This window comes from Hevea brasiliensis, chromosome 7 (assembly GCF_030052815.1).
Source record: "Hevea brasiliensis isolate MT/VB/25A 57/8 chromosome 7, ASM3005281v1, whole genome shotgun sequence".
Lineage (NCBI taxonomy): Eukaryota > Viridiplantae > Streptophyta > Magnoliopsida > Malpighiales > Euphorbiaceae > Hevea > Hevea brasiliensis.
Window position 1 is genome coordinate 8594957 of NC_079499.1, and position 20856 is coordinate 8615812.

The 20856-nt window shown below is 30.2% G+C and overlaps 4 protein-coding genes across 9 annotated transcripts; 1 reads left to right on the forward strand and 3 right to left on the reverse strand.

Annotated features, from left to right (window-relative positions):
* Positions 1-2593: 2593 nt before the first annotated feature.
* On the reverse strand, positions 2594-8295 carry LOC110633369 (uncharacterized). Of its 3 annotated transcripts, none has more exons than XM_021781945.2 (13): positions 8077-8283; positions 7905-7962; positions 7767-7822; positions 7385-7485; positions 7161-7230; positions 6059-6128; positions 5296-5352; positions 5107-5174; positions 4923-5003; positions 4335-4412; positions 4037-4192; positions 3209-3361; positions 2594-2796 (listed from the first exon to the last, which is right to left on the reverse strand). In XM_021781945.2, exons 1-13 carry the CDS (start codon positions 8236-8238, stop codon positions 2716-2718), a joined length of 1191 nt encoding a protein of 396 aa, XP_021637637.2. In that variant the 5' UTR covers positions 8239-8283; the 3' UTR covers positions 2594-2715. The 3 variants fall into 3 exon arrangements, with proteins under 3 accessions (XP_021637637.2, XP_021637638.2, XP_021637641.2); XM_021781946.2 differs by having other exon boundaries at positions 7905-7959; positions 8077-8282; XM_021781949.2 differs by lacking the exon at positions 3209-3361 and having other exon boundaries at positions 8077-8295.
* A 2940-nt stretch (positions 8296-11235) lies between these two features.
* LOC110633361 (photosystem I reaction center subunit XI, chloroplastic) lies at positions 11236-12231 on the reverse strand. The gene is made up of 2 exons (XM_021781931.2): positions 11913-12231; positions 11236-11811 (listed from the first exon to the last, which is right to left on the reverse strand). The coding sequence occupies exons 1-2, from the start codon at positions 12063-12065 to the stop codon at positions 11440-11442; spliced, it is 525 nt and encodes a 174-aa protein (XP_021637623.2). The 5' UTR covers positions 12066-12231; the 3' UTR covers positions 11236-11439.
* Positions 12232-12522: 291 nt separating this feature from the next.
* Positions 12523-17534, forward strand: LOC110633360 (uncharacterized). 3 transcript variants are annotated; one of them, XM_021781929.2, is made up of 9 exons: positions 12523-12811; positions 13023-13104; positions 13532-13611; positions 13980-14082; positions 14190-14346; positions 14496-14624; positions 14812-14898; positions 16561-16605; positions 17085-17534. In XM_021781929.2, exons 1-9 carry the CDS (start codon positions 12700-12702, stop codon positions 17223-17225), a joined length of 936 nt encoding a protein of 311 aa, XP_021637621.2. In that variant the 5' UTR covers positions 12523-12699; the 3' UTR covers positions 17226-17534. The 3 variants fall into 3 exon arrangements, with proteins under 3 accessions (XP_021637621.2, XP_058005927.1, XP_058005925.1); XM_058149944.1 differs by having other exon boundaries at positions 12564-12811; positions 13526-13611; positions 14190-14331; XM_058149942.1 differs by having other exon boundaries at positions 12575-12811; positions 13526-13611.
* Positions 17535-18191: 657 nt separating this feature from the next.
* On the reverse strand, positions 18192-20426 carry LOC110633339 (ubiquitin-like-conjugating enzyme ATG10). Of its 2 annotated transcripts, none has more exons than XM_021781899.2 (7): positions 20282-20426; positions 19884-20055; positions 19741-19786; positions 19564-19661; positions 19325-19424; positions 18994-19091; positions 18192-18535 (listed from the first exon to the last, which is right to left on the reverse strand). In XM_021781899.2, the coding sequence occupies exons 2-7, from the start codon at positions 20034-20036 to the stop codon at positions 18332-18334; spliced, it is 699 nt and encodes a 232-aa protein (XP_021637591.2). In that variant the 5' UTR covers positions 20037-20055; positions 20282-20426; the 3' UTR covers positions 18192-18331. The 2 variants fall into 2 exon arrangements, with proteins under 2 accessions (XP_021637591.2, XP_021637592.2); XM_021781900.2 differs by having other exon boundaries at positions 20277-20419.
* Positions 20427-20856: the final 430 nt, after the last annotated feature.

The following is a 20856-nucleotide window of genomic DNA, read 5'->3' on the forward strand; positions in this document are numbered from 1 at the left end:
AAAAATTTAAGAATTATATATCTTAAAATTAATAAAATAATTTAAAATTATACTATAAAAAGTAATCACATTAAATTAAATACCTTATCCTCTCTCTCATTTTGTATATATTCAATAAACTTTAATTTACTTTAATATTATTTTATACGTATTTAATAAAGACATATTTTCAATTATATATATATATATATAAATAAATTTTTTATTTACCATAATTATGAAAATAAAATTTTATTTATTTTTTCATAATTCAATAATTCTTTATTGAATTATGAAAAAATAAATAAAATTTTATTTTCATAATTATGGTAAATAAAAAATTTATATTAATATTTAATTTTTATTTTTTTAGTACTTTTATAGTATAATTAGTAAATAATTAATATTCTTTATTGAATTATGAAAAAATAAATAAAATTTTATTTTCATAATTATGGTAAATAAAAAATTTATATTAATAATTAATTTTTATTTTTTTAGTACTTTTATAGTATAATTAGTAAATAATTAATATTATTACTTTGGTTAATATTAATTATGTTATATTGTTTTATTATTATTTAAAAAAAAATTTATTATATATATAAGTAATTTCATTAAATTCTCTTTATTTTTTATTAACTAGTTATACAATTTCTTTAAATTATAATTAAGTTATTAATTCTCTAACAATATATAAATAAGTAGCTATTATTATTATTATTATTATTATTATTATTATTATTATTATTATTATTATTATTACCTAGAAATATCAATTTAATTAAATATAAGAAAAACTAAAAAGATGGTTCAGATTTTTATAAAATAAATTCAAGAGAAGATAAAATTTTAAATCTATTATATTTATGCTAAGTGATAATTTTTAATTAAATTTATTGATTGCAATGTTTTATATATTTTTTAAACAGTTGTAACATACATTTATTATATAATTTAATTTTTTAAATATAATCATTAATTAATTTAGTTTTCTATATTTAAATAATTAAAAAGTATTAATTAATAAATATAATTGACAAGGTTTCCTAATTTTTAATTTAAAATATCAATGCCAATAAAGTTAAGATTCATATTTCCTAATTTTATTTAGGGGTGAGTATACGGTTAACCAAATGAAATTTTTAACTAACCGAATTATTAACTGACTCTAAAAATATTAACCGAACTGAAATTGAGAGAAAATTGAAATTAATCGAAATAAAAAATATTCGGTTAATTATTGATTATAACTGAACTGATCGAAAAAAATAAAATATACATTTTATATTATTAATTATTTAATAAAATATTAATAAAGCATATTTATATTCTTTTTTATTTATAAAAAATAATAAATATAATTTAAAATTAATAAGATAATAATTATAAGTTAAATAGTATTATAAAAACATAAAAATAATAATTATAAATAATATAATATTAATAAAATTATAATTAATACATTAATTAATTAAAATTCGGTTATTTCAGTTAGTTCGGTTACTAAATCAAAGGTAATTGAGCCGATAACCGAAAACTGAAAATTTTTATTATTACTAATTAAAAACCGAACCAAATTTATTCTTACTAAAATAACCGAATTTTATTAGTTCGGTTCAGTTATTCGGTTATTATCGAATAGTGCACATCCATAATATAATTTTCCTAGTTTTTAAAGGAAAATCAAAATTATTTAGTAGAATATTTTTAAACAAATTTATTGTAATTAAATATAGAATTTAATTAATAATAATTTACTAATTCAAGATGTTTAATTTCAAAATTCAATGAATATTATAACAGCTCTTCAATTATTACCACAATTGAAATTTTAATTTCTTCTAAAATATCAGCTCCAAATTAGAGTCAAGCATTGTGAGAAATTAATGATTGAATTTTCTTTTAAATAGGTCTAATTATTAAAGATAATGCATATCTATTAATTTTTAATTTTTTTAAAAATAAAAAAGTCAATATTAATTTTTTTGTATTTCCTAAATAGTTATAATATATAATTACTAAATACAATTATCACATATTATCATGTTCCCTAATTTTTTAATTTTTAATTTAAAAATGTTAATAACAATAAAATCAAAACACATATTTACTTTAAAGGAAAACTAATACTTAAAAGTTTTATCTCTCCCTCTTATATATTTAATAAATTTTAATTTACTTTAATATTTAAAATGATTTAATAATAATAATAATAATAATAATAATTATTATTATTATTATTATTATTATAAATAAAAAATAACTTATGGCCATTAAAATAAAAAAAAAAACTTATAGCCATTAAAGCAACTGATTTGAGAAAAATTATCAACTTATTTTGCTAAAGTTTACTGCTAACATTTTAGAGTTTTAAAAATTTAAGTAGCAATATTAAAATTTTTTAATTAGAAAATATAATTTTTTTTAATTAATAATAATTTAATAACCTAATTAAAATTGATATAAACTCTCTCTCTCTCTCTCTCTCTCTCTCTCTCTCTCTCTCTCTCTCTCTCTCTCTCTCTATATATATATATATATATATAAACCACGGGTATTCCGCTAGATTTGGTTTATAACTGAATAAACAAACCTGGCTGGTTTGTGCATCTGATGCATTTCTCATACACAACAATGTACAGCAAGATGGTTACGATTACAAGAATGGGTTTTATCAAAGACCTCACATTGGATTTTCGAACATTAGCAACCATATATAATTGTATGGCATCATCAAATTTGGTTCCTTCTAATAACTCCAGAAATGATTCCTCCAAGTTCTTCACCGCTATCCTCCTGTACATGATGCCCTGCCTTCAAAAAATGCAACAAGTTTAATTTACTGCAATTTTCCCAGCATAAGAAGCATAATCACAGAAAATGGGCTAAAAGGAAATCATAAAAATTTTATTGCTCAATACTGACTAGTTTATCAGACACAGAATTGCATGTGCAGATAGCGATACACTAGAAAGCAAGCCAACAGGCAGGGAAAAAAGGATTGAAATAGCATCCGAGGCAGGCATATCAAGTTTGTGATTTAGAAAGAATAATAGAGATCAGCAGAAAGAGTCGAGCATGCCGTAAAAGCCCAAAATTTTGTGCGTGGTGCGAAAGAAGGCAAATGTGCAAATACTATTTTCCACTTAGTAAAACTTTCTTCTCAGGGAAAAGAGTTGCAAAGTTTAAGCTTCTCTGCAAATGCACAAGAGAGAACAGTTTCTACCATGGGAAGTTCAATCAGGTTGCATTTTGAATCCTCACAGAATTCTTCAACTCCATCGAAGCCGAACCAACGATCCCTCTGACCCCAGCACACCGTGGTTTGAATTTTCCAACTTTTGTCCAGAAGTGTCATTCTCATTTCTTCTACATATGTCTATCAGGCAAACAAACTGGAATCATAAATGAACAGGGCAAACATTGGCAGCCTAAAAGCTTTTTTCATGACAAGAATCATTAGGTAAGTCTGCTATTGAAGCAACAAGGAGTTTATATTTAGATTATTCGAAAAATTGGAAATAATAGCATGGTCAAGTTTTTGAATCTATTATTCAGGAAATATTAAATGTTGTTGTCTGAAGCACAAACTAACTTGTTTTCTGCCATTGAAATTCCCTATGCTAAAATCTTATTCGGTATGTAATACACATTTTGGACATCATTTTCACATTCTTCCACCTAAGAAATAAAGTAATTTAAATGGTATGGTACCCTAGAATTTGTAGATTCAATATTGAGGTCAATAAAATTGATTTTTCTTAAAGAACATTGCCCCGGTAAATGCATTTTTATCCATGAAATGGTGTAAGAAACACCATGTGGGATATGTCAATATAAAAAACAACAAAGCCCTGGAATGATCTTATACCTAAATAATTACAGAAAGTGCAAACAGCTGATCCCATTTTAGTTGGACTAGTTAAGCCTTTGCTTAGTTGAGACTTGATAATAGAAACCCAGAATAGACAGAGTGCAGTAACTCTATTTTTTTTTCTATAAAACTAATTTATAAATAGGAAAGGAATAAGAAAGGAAAATAAATTGAATTCACCTTTAGGCCCTTCTTCATGGCCCTACTAATTGCATTCAGTGCAAACCCTGCAGAACCAGATGTAAGATATGGTCTTCTGTATACCATTGCATCATCTTCCTTCATTTGATAGGGACCACAGCTCGTCAAGGCTTTATCACTGGCCCTTAGAGGATCCTATTTGGTCATTTGAGCAACCAAACTGAGAAAATGTGTGAAACAATAAACATATGCATAGATGCCATAAGCACACAAAGAAAGTAGAACAAAAGCACACAGCCCATGTCACAATCAAAGATTTGAAACACATCTTTCCTACCTGGGAAAAAATTTCACCCAGCAAAAAGTTGCTGAATAGAGACAAGGTCGATGGAAGGTTGGCATGTTTGGCTGTTAGCTTAAGTAAAGCAAGAAAAAGAGTAAGTGTCAGCTATTATCATCCAAGAAAACAGCATTTATTTCATCATTATATTGTTATGATGTGCATGCAGTACCATGTAACACACTTATAAATTCCTCTTTTTTCAAGGAAAGAAAATAAATGTGCCAATTTCACGCTTTCAAAAAAGACAAAATGAGAGTTTTGTCAACGCAGAAAATAGAGGTCAATCCATGGTATCAAAATCACACTCCTACCAAAAAGAAATTTTGATGGAGCTATTGTGATGGCACAGGGACAATTGCCCAGTTGTACAGCCCAACTATTGAAGCAGAAGCCAAAAAAAGTCAGTGCTACTTTAATCCTCGAGGGAGATTGCCACTATTTAAAACTTCAAATATAAATTTAAAATTTGACCATTTGGACAAACAATAAGTTGACTTTGCAAAATGCTATATGATGAAAATGATAGAACCTGTGGCAGTGAAAAGCAAGTCAATAGCTAATGAAGGTTGAAGAAATCCATACAGGAGGATTGAGGAGTATCATATCATTAAGCTTGTCCTGAAAACTGCTAGCATATTTAACTACAACTGGTGAGAAGTAGCCCTGAGAAGTAGATCAAGGATTAGGAGTTCTTCAATTAAATGCAAATAGTAAATGGAAGTTATTGGTGCATTAATGCTTCGTACATAGAAAGTAGGCAAAATACCTGCACAACAAGTGAGACCTTATCCTTGGCAACTTCATTAACAAAGGACCCTAAGGATGATACATATTCTGCAAACCATCACAAAAAAATTACAATAATCTGTTTTCTAATGACATCTGTAAGAAATTGTAACATAGGACCCGATCATTAATTGTTTCATGCCACCATTAAGGCTAATAAAGCAATTACCATCTAGAGTATAGTCAAATCCATATCCAGGTTGAGGCTTATCTGAAAAACCAAAGCCTGTAAAGAATGAGAAAAAGAGGCAGAAAAGGTTTACTTGTTAGCTTATAACCAATAAAAATTATGCTGAGAGGATAAAATCTAAAATCTGAAGAAGGAAAAATTACATAGAACATATGGATTGGAAAGCTGCCAAACTGTGATCTGCTTTGAAAATAGATAATTGCCTAGAGCTGCTTAAAATTGTAACATGTAGCTCTAACCAAACACCTAACTAAAACAAACTTTCAACCATAGTTACTTGGCTACTTGCTTCTTCACATAAGAGATTATAAATAAATTCAACTAAGTTTAAGATTGTACATCTAGTCACTCTTTTGTTGCCCAAATACCTCTGACAAAAGGAAAACTTTTATACATATTGTACAGTTACTTTAAAGTTCAAGTCTATTGTCTCTTTCAAGCTCCACCATTGTCATTCATCAAGAGGCTTATTTGACCTTGAAAAATAAAAGAGGATCTCCTTGGCTCCTTTATTTCATTAACCACACCTCTCTATCCCTGTAAGTTGGAAGCCCAAGTTTTAACCACTGTGATGTACCCTTATGGATTCATATTCATATATTTGTCATGATTCCACTTGTGTCATTGATTATCAAGTGATGGAAAAAATTCATCCATTTATTCCAAACTTTAGCACTAGAAACAGAAACTTGTGATGAATTAAAAACAACTGATTTATGACAGAATGTAACTACAAGCTTACCTAGCCAATCAAAAGCAATTGCATGATAGTTTTTGGATAGTGTGGGAAGAACTTTGCGGTAAGAGTATGCCTGTGACAACATGAAATTTTCTTTTATATATCAAGTCTACATACAATGATTAATCAATAATATATTAGTATTTTCCATAACGTTAATAATGAAAAAGACAAATAGATGTACATACACACTTCAAGAACAATATGCTAACTCCAAATATAACCAGAAAAAAAAAAAGTTAACAATTAGAAAAAAAATCAGTACAAATAAAAGCTTAATGATAAAAGACTCTGTTTGGATAGTTATGCATTTGAAATTATTGAAAATTTGAATTTGTTTTACGTGAAAAAAAAAAGAAAATTTCAACATAATACTAAATTCAAATACCTCATCATTTAAAATTCACACCTATCCAAATGGATCCTAAGGCAATTTTAAATATCATACATGATAACTTTACATCATTGCCTTTCATAAACATATATGTATATATATGTATATCAAACACCATAAACTGAATTATTCTACCCTATATACGAAGAACACTCTTGGTAGAAGAGACTTATAGAACACATGCTTTTCCAAAACTGCTCTTTACCAAACTATGTGCACTTATTGTATTACACTGTTATATAATTAACTATATAAATAATTAACTATAAAATGTGCACATATTGAATTACATTGTTATATAATTATGAAAGAAAATACATTAAAAATTTAATAATCCCATACATTTTACATGTGACATTGAATGCTGAAGGAAAAATAAACTTCCCATGAAACTTCAAAACAACATAGCACTACCACAGTCTCACCCTCAATTTCCCAAATTACAACCAATTTAAAATAGTATCACAATTTACAAACCCATAGTAATTGCTAGCTGAATTGTCATAGCATAATTTGTTGTTTGGAAAATTTATTAAAATGACATTAGCACAAGAAGGAGAAAAGTATGTAACTTAGCAAATGGAGACTCAAGTTCATCCTCTGCGATTATATACAAATACACACATTTTTCTACAGAGACGGCGTGAAAAAAAAAAGAAAAAAAAAAGGCAACATAGCACATAGAATGTATGCATTGAAGAAGGAATTCACCTGTGAAGGGAAACCATGAATTAGTATAACTGTGGGGTTATTGGCATTTCCGCTCTCAACACAGAACCATCTATTGCACAAAATCAAATATACAGAGCATGTTTCAATCGGAATCCCTGCAAATAAATCAAGCTCAATTCCTGCATATTTTAGATACCTTAAAAGAAACCATCATAACCAGATGCACTCATAATGTCCTAAACGTGATAGAAATAAATTTGCACCTGAAAACATCATCTGAGGCCTGAGAACTAGCGCCCATTTTAAGTCCAAATATGGGATCTTTTGCCTTCCCACCAGAACCAACAACAGGATGAGCTTTCACCTAGAAAAAGAAAAATCATAGGATTAAAAACTAACCCTAAATAATCAATACCACGTTTGAACTCCTTTTATTTTTCTCTCATTGATGGGGTAATTGCCGCCATAGCTAAAAATCTAATGTGCCCTCCTTTACTCATGGCATTGATAACCCAAAAAGCAATTGCTGAAATTATGGATTTGAAGGTAAAAAAAAAAGATGGAAACTTTGTGCGAAAACGCCTACTAACGATAATTAAACGAACCGTTAAAGTAGTAGAAATGCAACTAAGGGTCAAAACTTACCATCTTTCCTTGCTTAAACCATTCATCAGCCGGGCTAGGCTCATCTGAATATTTTCCTGTCCATATCAATTGCCACAGTTGATTTATTAAACTCTCTGTAGTTCATTACATGATAAAAAGGAAGAATTCGAAGGGTACCTCCACTGAAAGAGAAGCCATCTCCAGCAGAAACCGGAGCATCTATCAAATAATCCTGCTCAAATTTCAAGGGAACGAATCATTATTCGCATATATAAATGGGTAATATTTGAGTGTGATATCTACGGCACAAATTAATCAATTCAAACACAATGGAAAGAGGGAATCGTACATCGTCACCGTTGGAACTGCAAGTGAGCCTGAGTGATTTTCTAGGGGAGTTTGGAGCCGCTGATTTGAGAGGCGCGCGAAGAAGGGATGAAAGAGGAACAGTAAGAGGGAATTGGAAATGGTGGGAGTGAAGAAAAGGAGAGGTTTTAGCTTGAATTGCCATGGCTGAATAGTGTAGCTGTAGAGAGAGAAATTGTGCAAAACAACCGTTAACCGTTAAATATGCTTTGGCGAGGATAGCCCTTCTTTGGCTCTCATTTTTTTTATGGGAAATTTAGTGGATGTGGGTAGAACTGGCTGAGACCCATTTCAGAATCAAACCGAGCTAAAATTGAATTGGTTCATATTAAAATTTGAATCAATATTGAATTGAAATTGATTAAAATTGATTTTTAATCAGATTGAAAGTAGATCAAAAAATAACTGGATTAGTTCCAAATGAAACCAGATTTAAGAAAAGAAAAAAAAAACTATTAAATTTAATTGAAATCATAATCAAAATCAAATCAAAACCCTAGAGTATCGGTTTGGTTCCATTGACCCTTAAAACGACTCACTCACTCACACGAAATGGAGATTTGCCAATTTTTATAATAGCTCAAGCGAGATTATTTAGTAGAATTAAATTATACTGGACATTTAAAATTTTAAATAATTATATATTTAATTAAAGTGTTTATAAGTGATTAATACGTAATTATTATTAGGGGTGTGCAAACGGTCTGTTCGGTTTTGAACAAAACAGAACCGATAAAACTGAAAATCGAAAATCAAAAATTTTAAAAATCGAATCGAACCAATTAATAAGAGAAAACTGAACTGATTTGAATCGATAAATATCGGTTTGGTTCGGTTTTAAACCTATCAAACCGAAATTTATAAAATTTCATATTTTTAACATTAAATCTAAATAATAAAATGTAAAAACAAAAAAAAATAGAAATCAAAACTCAAAAATCTTAAGGTTCAGTTCGGTTTTCTTTGATTTCGGTTCTATTTGATTCGGTTTAGTTCGATTTTCTTTGATTTCCTATATATATTAATAATTTTGGTTCGATTTGATCTTTTTTATTTTTATGAAAATAACCGAACCAAATCGATTAACTAAATTTATCAAAATTATAAATCGAATCAAACCGATTGAACCGAATTAAATCGATTCGGTTCCATTTTTCAGTTTAAACCGAAAACTGCTCTCCCCTAATTATTATGTTTAATAAAAAATAATTTAAAAATATATTTATTATTAAAATAATTAAAAAATATATTAAGTGAGATTTATTTTAAAATTTTAAAAATTAAATAAAATAATATAATAAAATATTTTGTTCAATTAATTTATAAGTATAAAAATAAAAAAATTTAAATTTTTTAACTTATAATTTCAATTTATAAATTAAAAAATTATTATAAATAAATAGATCAATATATCTTTAAAGCTCATAAACTAATTTTATAAATTAAAATAAATACTCTCTAAATAATAATATGCAGTGCTCACTAATTCATATGTACGTGACAATTTTTGTCAAATAAGAAAAATAAATTTACATTTATGCAATTAAAACATATTTTTAAAATTTTAATTGACATATATGTAAATTTATTATTACAAAATAATATTTTGATCTTAGTAAGCTGCCATGTAAGTATCACAAATTTCAATTTTATCATGTAATAAATTTACAGTTAAATTTTAAAATTAAAGATAAAATTATTAAATTAAAAATTGAAAACATTGGATTTTTTAACCCTTAATCCCAAATTTTATGATTTATGATTTATCTAATAAAAGCAGTTAGAGGAGTTGGATTGTAAAAACCCATATTTAAATTAACCTTTAAAATAATTACAGACAAATTGCAAAGGGGATGATCTTGTATTTGAAGCAATTTTTTTTAGGACTTGTTTTTCAAGCCTAAGAGAGACCGCTCCATCACGTTCAAATAAGATAAAATTATTATTTAATCTCTTTATATGAATAAAATTAATTATTAAATTTTATATTTTAAAAAATATATTATTTAATTTATATATTTTATTTTTATTAAATCATCTAATCTCTTTATTAATTTTGTTATTAGTAATACTAGTTAGATTACTATTTCATTTATTTATTTTAATAAAAATAATTAGTTAGCCTGTATGTTTTAGAAAAATATATTAATTAGTCCTTATAATTTGACTCTATTAACTATTTAATCTTATAATTATTTTTTATATCAAAATTACTCTATTCATCTCCCTTTTTTTTTCTCTTTTATTCTCATTTATTTATTTCTCTCCATTTTTCTTTTCTTTTACATTCACACCTTATTCTCCCTCATTCTCTTTCTTTTTATCCGCTGATAAAAGTAGTATAAGCTATCTAAAAAAAATAATTAATTTTATTAAATTTCTAAATAATTAATGAAAATTATTTCCTAGAAAAGAAAACACAAAATAATATTCAAGGAATTGAAAATTTAAAATAAAAATATAAATTCAGATTTAGTCTCCACATATCAAAATTTTTATTTTTATCCAATAATATATTTTTTAAATTATTATATTTTTTAAAATATATTGACCAACTAATTAGTTTCACTAAAATAAAGAAACTAAATAATAGTATTTTTTAAAATATAGAATCAGCTAATTAGTTTCCTTAAAATAGAAGAACTATATTTTTCAAAATACAGAGATTAACTAATTATTTTCCTTAAAATAGATTGACTAAATTACAATTTAAATGGCATAAATAATAGCAAATTTAACAAAGGGACAAATAGTTTAATGAAAATAAAATATAGAGATCAATAGTATATTTTTTAAAATATAAAGATTAAATAATTAATTTTATTAAAATACAGATATTAAATAATATTTTTCCTTTAAATAAATATATATACAATTTAAACACTATAACAATAGAGTCAATCGATGAAAGTCTTATCGATTTTACAATAGAGTCAATCAAGGAAAGCCTTATCCATTTTCATTTATCTCTAAGGTATAAGATTAGAAAGGTCTTTAACTTTGAATTTTTTTATCTACCTATTATAAAATTATTTATTTTATGATAAAAAAAGGAATAGTGACTTCTTGTTGTGTAGTGAATTAATTATTAACTCATCTATTGTAATTTCATTGAATAAAAAAAAAGTCATAATAATACGAATACTGTAACAAATATGCTGTTATCATTTGCAAATGTCCAATGCCAAATAACGGGCAGATGATATTGAGAAAGGGAGAGAGCCCTCTACTTTACAAAATAAGGAAGGTTAAGGACATAGAGGAGGTAATAAGCCCAAATGACACCAGAAATTCCACCAAAGAAAAACCCTCCAGTGAACTTGGCCCAACCATCAGCTGTTTGTAGCTAGTCAGGCTCCTTCTTTCTTCCAGTCAAGGTAAGGCTAGGTGCTGTTGATGACACTCCTTCATTGAATGAAGCTATTCCATACATTGTCAAGCATATGCTCAGAATCACAACTAGTCCTCCTGCTGCCAATGACCCTGCTGCTCCTGCATACTCTGTGTTCCTCAATGGACCTGCCTTCACAAATGGGCCTACCAACAATAGCCCGTGGGCCAGCCCCACCTCAATTCCCCTGAGCAGTGGACTCACTGCTGTTCTGTAGGCTGGTAAGTTGGAGAGGTACCAGGCCATAAATGGGCTTGATGTTACTGGAGTCTCTAGGCTTCCTATGAAGGGGTCTCCATTGATTGGTTGAATCACTTGAAAAGTCGGCTTCAGAATCAAACAAATTTATCAGTACAGCTTTCCTCTACCATTCTCAATGAATACCAAGTAAGAGTAGCACAAAGTAGAAGAAAGCAAGCACTAGTTACCTTCTCAGCCTGAACGGTCTGGACTGTGAAGGATCTCTTGGCGGGTGAGACTCTGAATGGAGCTCCAGAAATGCCTCTGGGAACAACCAGGGCCCTGGTAACTACAGATGAGGCAAAGCTGCTCTTTAGTTGGCTGGCCATTGGAGAAGCCATTTGATTGTTTTTGGTAAAGGTGCCTAAGCCTCTACAGAGGAATCTACAAATTTGCGGAAACAGAGCTAAAGCTAAAGCCTAAAGGAGTATCTATTGCTTGCAAACTAGTGGTTGTAGTTGATGAGGTGTCAAGCTTCTGCCATTTTCATTGGATGAATGAATGAATGTTGTTTGTAGCCCTATACTCAGCTTATCCACAATTGCTAATTTTTATTTATGGACCTTTGTAATATTATATTTATTTTCCGTAATGTGACAATATTTAAATTTTAAAATTATTTAATTCACTTTTAAAATTATGAAAATATAAATATAAATTTTATTTAATATCCAATTTTTCTTAATTTATCTTACATTTAATCAAGAAATTAAAAATAAAATGATCCTCAACTTACAAATATATGCTTATAACTTATCCTAAAAATAAAATTAAACAAATGTAAACCGGTGTCGTTTGACATTGATAGTCCTTGGAGAATCAAGCCGGCTGCCTTGTTGCGGCTTTGCAGGGTTGCGGGAAGGAGAGGGTTTTAGCCTTTGGGAGTTTGGGTTGGCAATTTGTGGTTTTCTGAAATCTGAATATTAGCTGCTGAGCTAAGCTATACAAAGGGATTAAGAAAAAGAAGGCCTACAAATGGCGCTGCAATTTCTGAAGCTTCCCATAATCTCTCGTTATTTTAGTAATGGCAACGCCACTAGTTCCAGCTTCTTTTTCTTATCCAGATCCTACCCTTATAATCTTAATGGTACCCTCTTTTTCTCTTGTTCTCTGTTCTTCATATATGTATATTTAGGGTTATGTTAGACTCAAATTTGGCTTCTCAAATTCTCGTGAAACTGTTTGGTTAGTTTTTATTGAGTGTTTTTCACAAACACTTGGTGATATTAAAGAATGGTTCAATTTCAGGGTACCTTTTGCATTGTTTATTGTTGTGTTCTAACCATTTTAATTTTCAGTTAAATGGGTAAAACTGGAAATGCATCGTTCTTTCAGAAGCTTTGCTGTTGCAAAAGCAGGAAAGATTCAAATACCTAAAAAGTAAGCTACTTCATCTCTAGTCAATATGTAACTTTGCCAAATTCTGCCTTTCCATGCTTATTTAACATTGATTTTGCATGTTAATTTCATGAATTTTTGGGACTAGAATTGTCATATGGTAGCTAGCAGCCTAGCAGGATTCTGTTATATTATCTTTGAACTTAGAAATAACAGTTAAGCACTACTAGCTCAGTAATGTTGACTGTTATACTCAGATTTTGAAATATGTTCAGTTAGAAATAAGCATAAAATCTCCAAGAGTTAGCCCACAAGAACTAATCATAGATCAGCCTTAATTTTAAAATTTGGAGGCTGTTCTACATCGTAGAAGGTTGAAAAAAATAAATAAATACAAGGTTGTTTGTTGCATTTGGCTCTTTCTATATGCTCCTTTTTTCATATTCTTATTCTACTATTGAACATTTAGGAAAAGGAGACTGGACGAAATATGTCTTGAAAGGTTCCAGCAGTACAGCCGAACATTTATTCAGTCATGGATTTTACAAGGTTGGCTGTGTTCTTGAATTGCATACTGTCATATCTATTTTCTACTTTGATCCATTGTGGCAATTTGACTGCTTAATGAATGTTGAATTAATGAAATGATATTCAAAATTTCTTGTCCTAAAAACCTGTTTATGGTTTTTTGCAAATGTTAGTATGTCTGCCGTGTGTTTTGTTATTGTGACTTTGCTCTAGTTCTCTGTTTGTGTGCATGTATGGGAATTCATCTTAGTATTGCCGTGTATAGATGCTACTGTGAAAAAGTGTCAACTTGAACCCACTTATGCTGTAAACTCTTCAATTTTTCTTCATCAAAAGTGTAAGCATAAGCATATTATTTGACTTAAGTTATTGGATGCATCTTTGCTTAGGCAAAGTGTTTGTAGATGGGAAGATGGTGAGCAAAGCTGGCACACCTATCTCCAACAAAGCTGTTGTAGAGATTATTGCTGAAATTCCAAAATACGTATGTAGGTGATTACTGCCCCTGAAAGAACCTGTTTCTGCAAGAAACTTAACCTGTCTGCATTAGTTTTGGTGAGCTAGAAATGTTGACTTTACTCTTTTGTCTGCTAATTCAGAGCAGGATATAAGCTAGAAGCTGCCATTGAACAGTTGGGTGTTGATGTAGCTGGCAAAGTGGCCCTTGATTCAGGGCTGTCAACTGGGGGATTTACTGACTGCTTGCTTCAGCATGGTGCATCATTTGTTTATGGAGTTGATGTAGGTTATGGACAGGTGTGGTTAATCTTTATTTTTTCTATTCTAGCAAATCTATGAGTCATAACCATGACAACTGGTTGCTTTGTAAATGATAATATAAGGTCCTGAGTGACTTCTTGTTTTTTGAGTGATTGTTGATGGAATTTGGACAATGACTGCGTCAGGTGGCAGACAAAATTCGCAGAGATGACCGTGTTTGTGTGGTAGAAAGAACAAACTTAAGATACCTCTCTGGACTCCCCCAAAAAGTTGATTTGGTGACTCTTGATCTCTCATTCATCTCTATTCTCCTGGTAAGCCTTCAAAGTAGGCTGCAAGCTATGTTTACTTACCTTGGACTACTGGTTGCATTCAACCATTTACACGTGGCTTTCTGTCTTCCTACATGATAGGATAGAGGGGATTTTGTCCTAAGGTAGCATCCTCTTTAACATTCCTAGGTTCTGTGCTTTGTGGTTCTTATTTATTTATTTTATGCAGGTCATGCCTGCTTTAGTCAATGTTATGAAAGAAGATGCAACATTAATTACCTTGGTTAAACCTCAATTTGAAGCTCGCAGATCACAAGTAAGAAACATTCTTGTGCTATTTTTTATTAGAAAAAGGCTTTCTAGTATATTTTTGCCTTTTTTTTAAACCATAATAACATATTTAATTTTTTTTGAAAAATAACTAATTTAATTAATTATCAAAAAATGAATATCTCAAGTTTAGCATACTCTATAAAACTGAAAGTGAAGCCTCCTGTATTTTTTGGGGGAAACTCTACTGCATCATGTCTCTCAAAAAAAAAACCCTGTTCACTTGCTTGGATGCTGCATGTAAAACTCTTAGTAATTTAAATGACTGAACCTTTGTATTTTTGTGACATTCGAGATACAAAATGACTTTTAAAGCTTCCTTTTTTATGACTTGTCTTAAGAAAGAAACCTGCCAAGGTCCAAATATAGATGCTAGAGTTCTGGTGATTTTGTCTAGAGATTTTTTCAATTCCAATCAATCAATAGCATATCATAATAGCAGGCTTTTGGATAGAGTAACCTACACCTTTTTGTTCTTTTGTTTTTAAACTTAAGTAGAACAAAGTATTAAGCACAGATCAGTTCAAAAATAAAAGTATTAAACACAGAGACACCAAAATATTGTGTGCATACTGCATAGAAGACATTTCAGTGCTCACATTGAACCATGGATTTAAATCGCGTAATGAAAACAAGCCTGTAATGGAGCCTATTGCTACACAAATGTTTTTGAAAAATTTGCAAAGTTCATGAAATGAATAGATATTTAAAACTATAATTAAAATTAAAATACAATACTAAATAACCAGCATAAACATATCAAATAAATACATTAAATCATTCATTCTTAGGTATCATTAGCGTTAATCAATTTAAAACTAAAATAACTAGGATCCTGAATAGGCATATGGAGTGTGGCTTATTGTAGTAGGATCCTGAATGGGTTGGAAAAATATGGATGGAGTAGTGTAGATCAATTGCTCTTATTCACCTTCAAATAAACCTTCACTATTCGATGATCTTAGCTCAAGAAATGAAGATTTATGAAGATGAAAGTTTTAAGATGGAAATTTTGAGAGAAATAGATGGAGAAGTGTAGAACCTAGAAACAAAATAAACTTTCTGCACCATAAATAAAAAGAATTTTTATCTACCCATGTGGTAATAGCCATTACCCATTAAGTAACGACGGTAACAGTTGTTACGATTACATAACAGTCATTGCCAATTTTAACTTTTTTCAGCTGTTTTTTAAAGCAGCTATCAGTAATGGTACTCCCAAAAACCTGTAAATAATGGCCGTAACATTATATAACGGCCGTTATTTAAAACCATAGTGAACTATAAGTGCCTCAATCAAATAGTCATTAATCATCCCAATTGCTCTCCATTTAGAATTTTTGCTTGGTAAGGCTGCCATTATACTTACTGGTAAAAAGTTGGTAAACACCACTATGCATTGTTACAGAACAGTCCAATATCTTTATGTATTTATATGGCAACTGGCTAGTAATATGTTGTGGATTCATCTTGCTTCTTTTTCTAAGTAATTTGATATTTAGCTCTTCTGCCTTTTGGGAGATGCCGTTTAACCGTACATAATAATTTGAAGATGAGGGCTCATTACTACTGCACAGTCACATAATAACAAAAATGAAATCGCTGTCATCATTTAAATTAATAGTTGAATTCATGGTACTATTTGCAGGTAGGAAGTGGTGGAATAGTAAGAGATCCCCAAGTCCATCAAGAGGTACACATTTTTCTCTTATCTTTCTGATAACACCAAGCAGTTTAGGCCAACTCTGACTGACCTTTGTGCTATTCCAAAAAAATTATCAAGTTTTTTCAATTCACAGTTGGTCATTTCATTTAACAATTATGAGAATGTTATGAATGTCTATGATGTGCTGGTTATCCATGAATAATTGAAAAGGAAGTCAAGTGTGTTACCCTACATAGCCAGTACGAGCACGTTGTGAATTTGTATGATGTGCTGATTGTCCATGAATTATTGAAGAAGTCAAGTGTGAGTGTGACAAAGATTATTGTAAACTTTATATTCTTGTTCATGCTATATCTCGAGTTTGAGTGATGTCAAAAATCAACTACAGTGCAAAGCAATGGAACTATCTATGGCTCATTGGATATGTGGGATTCAAAGTAAACAAAATTGATTGGACTCGATAGGACTATATAACAGTGTGCTATAACTTTGGTTCCATTATGTAGGTTCTTGAGAAGATTGTAAAGGGTGTGGAGAACTTTGGATTCTGCAGCAAAGGGTGGATTGAGTCTCCTTTAAAGGGTGCTGAAGGTAACACAGAATTTCTGGTTTACTTTAGTCGAATAAGTGAGAAAAGTACAGAATAATGTATTCATATGAAAGAGGGGACTGCATCAGCCTGGATGCAAAATCTTCTCAGAGGCTGGCACTGGATGGGTTAATTTTCAACCTGCAGCTTGGCATGCATCTGTAAAGAAGAAAGTTCTATTGCCCCCAATGTTTGTAAATTTCTATCAACCGTAATTTGCTGTAGAGTTAAAAACTCAAGAAATGAAAGACGAGCAATATTAGCCCACTTCTCTGGTGGTTCAAGGCAATTGTCTCTTGTTAAACAGCTTACTTACCTTTGCACGCAAATGGTGTCCCAATGAATGCTGGTTAATGAGTTTGATAAATTGCCCACCTATTACATGATTTTCCCACCTTAAAAAAAAAAGAGGCTGCGGGTTCACTTTTTATGAAGCAATCAATTTTTCAAAGCTAGCTATTGATTTTTTTTTTCTTCTTTCTTTATTATTATTATTATTATTATTTTGGAGATTCAGTATACTTGAGCTGTAGGGTTAATGTTGTATAAATGACTTGGATTCTACAGAATTAGTTGGAAAAAGTTCACACAATTGGAAGCGTTTGCTACGTGTTCTGCAACAAGTGTGGTGGCGGTGGTGATAAAATAATTTTATATATTAAAATTTTATTATATATATAAACAAACATGAGATTGTGAGATTGTAATAATAATTATATTACATTTGTGTTCTTCTAAATAAAGTAATGTAATGCAAATTACAACTATGGAATTTGATTATATTTCATTACATTAAGTTGTATCAAAAGTAACCTTAGTTTGGTGGCGGAATGAATAGAAGTTGAAAACCATGGAGCTACTTTCTGTCTCCTAAAAAATCCAAAAATTCTTCAATTTTTATCTTGCAGTGGCATATCGAGCTGTTTTTGCAAGGAAGACGAGATGAGCAATATGCAAACTTTCTCTTTCATATGTGTACATGGAAAAAGTTCTGGAGATGAACCATGGGAAATTAACCACACCATAAAGAAAAGCTTTGTTATATTTCTTGAGAAGCATTGTTGAAATTGTACAAACTGCACATGCTAGGCATCTTGCTTCTCACATTAGGTCTCTTTCTTGACCACTAGTTCATTTCTTTAAACATTTTGTGTTAAGTTTCAACTAGTTAGTACGATCATTCATCATTTCGATTGGAATCCTAAGACCAATAACCTGACCGACGACTGAGAACCAGGACACCAGATACAGTTCAATTGCCACTCTCTTTTCTGCCAACGCAGCTTCACCAAGGAAAAGCAACTTCATCCATTCACTGGTCCCGCATGGATGTAACTTGTACCATGGCCTATTTAGGTATGGATGCTCCTAGATTCAGAAGAGCACTCAAAATATTAGAAACATCAAATTCAACAATTAAAAGAGCAGCTTTCACAACAAAGTGCCTGTTCGGCCCTTCAACCATTAGCTGCCAACCATCAACATTTAATCATTGACTGCAACCATAATGAACCAAATAAGCCAAAAATGTGACAAGCAATGCGTTAATATCATCCACTACATACAAGAGCATTTACTGATGTGCTGTTATATGCCAGCATTGAGAAAGATCATGTCTTTTGCATGTTAGTGGCCAAAGTATATACAATCTATTTATTCCTTGGCTTAATTATACAAACCCTGGCCAATGTACTCGTCAATTTCAGGAGGTTAAAATGCTATTGGCATGTCTATTTATAGCTTCCCCAATACTGTAGCAATCTAAAAAGAAAGCAGAATGCAAATTGGAATTGTTAAAGGAGAAGTGGACAGAATAAAAAACATACCTCCTGAGTTATAAAAGTCCACTTTGATTCCAACAACACCTTTGCAGAGCAAGCAGGAAGGTCCTTTTCAATTTCATTCAACTGCAATGGGCATCCATCTATATGAATAATTAAGATCAGGACAGTGTATGATTGGCAAATACTTCAAACAATAAAATAAAACAACCCAGTGTTAACACTTGATCAAATTGTGGAGTTATCTTTCAGTTGCATAACATAAGAAATTTCAATCTCAACAACCGTAAAATAGAATGATAATCAATCAACATTAGATGATTAGAAAATGTTGATAACTATAAGAAATTACATACACACAGGGAGCTGAACCTACCGCTGTAATATCCACGGAAATATAGCACTGGAACCCCATATGAAGCACTGTAGACTATATGGAAGTCATAGTAATGCATCTCATGATGATTGCTAAGCACCTTGCAATAGAAAAGAAAAAATGGATTGGTGCTGTAAGGAAAACGAGAATGAATAAGCAATTATTTGAAATACGCAACTTGCATATACAAAACATATATCTAGTTGGATAAGCTGATAATATACAAAAGAAGGGAATACCAATGTGGCATCATCAATTGCAACTTCTTTCTCAGAGAAACCAGTCTCTTCTTCCTCTAAATGACTAACTTCAGCACGACTGTCATGTGCAAAAAACACTAACAATACATGTGACAACAATCAATCGTAGTGCAAAAGAGATGAAAGATTTATTACACCATCAATACCAGACCTTACTTGGCCTGATAAGGCATATGTTTTCCAATGACAAGAATCCATCAACCTGGCAAGAGAGATAACAAGAGAACATTAAATAAACAAACAAACATGAGAAAGGCAATAGAACATGAGAATTGCAATTGCTAAAAATGTTCACCAACTTGTTGAGAAGCAACAAAAGGTCGTTTTGGCACGTTAACCCATAACCAAGGAGGGAAAGCAGAATTGCTTATTTTCCATTTCTCTGCAAAAGTTCGAGCAGCACGAGAAAATTCATTCAGCGAAAGGGTTCCATCCCAACATGAAACATCCATGATTGCCTCACTCAGAAATCTGTTAGGCAGAAAGAACAAATTTCACGCTTTCAAGATTAAAAATCAAGAAAAAGAAAACAATTGAAATGCTGAATCAACAAAACAACAAAATATTTTCATATCACAAAAGTAAAGTAAAGAGAATTTAGACACACAATATATATGATAAAACTCGAATTTAAATTCGACAATTAAGGAAATTTCCAATTAGTGTAGGGTTTAGAAATTAGAGCTCTCTACTTTACTTGCTCGTTCGATTGGCCTCCCTTGTTTAGGATTTTCGCTTCCTGTTGGTACGCCAATTTAGAGATGATAGCTTAAACTGATCATGCAGTTTGAACAATGACTCAACCTGAATCTCGTTTGTTTCTCACGAAACCTAGAAAGTAAATGGAAAATTACCATTTAACCCCCTATTTTAGTAAAATTAACTATATAATTCTCTAAAAACATTAATTAATCCTTATATTTTATTTTATTTACTATTTAATCTTTTTAATCGTTACATATATTATTTTAAATTTCATTCATTGTCTTCGATTTAAAAAAATACAAATGTACATTTTCTATTTTAACTAATTTTTACTAATTATTCCTCAATTTTAGAATTTATTATATTTTTGTTCCATCCTAACTTTATTATCATAAAATCTTGCAACATAAACAACGTTATGTATTTAACAAATGAAAAATAGGGGATTTTAAAGAGAGAGAGAGAGAGAGAGAGAGAGAGAGAGAGAGAGAGAGAGAGAGAGGAAAGATGATAATTTGAATTTTACATTTTTTTTTTATTTTTTTTTATTTTACACGCACTCTGGAG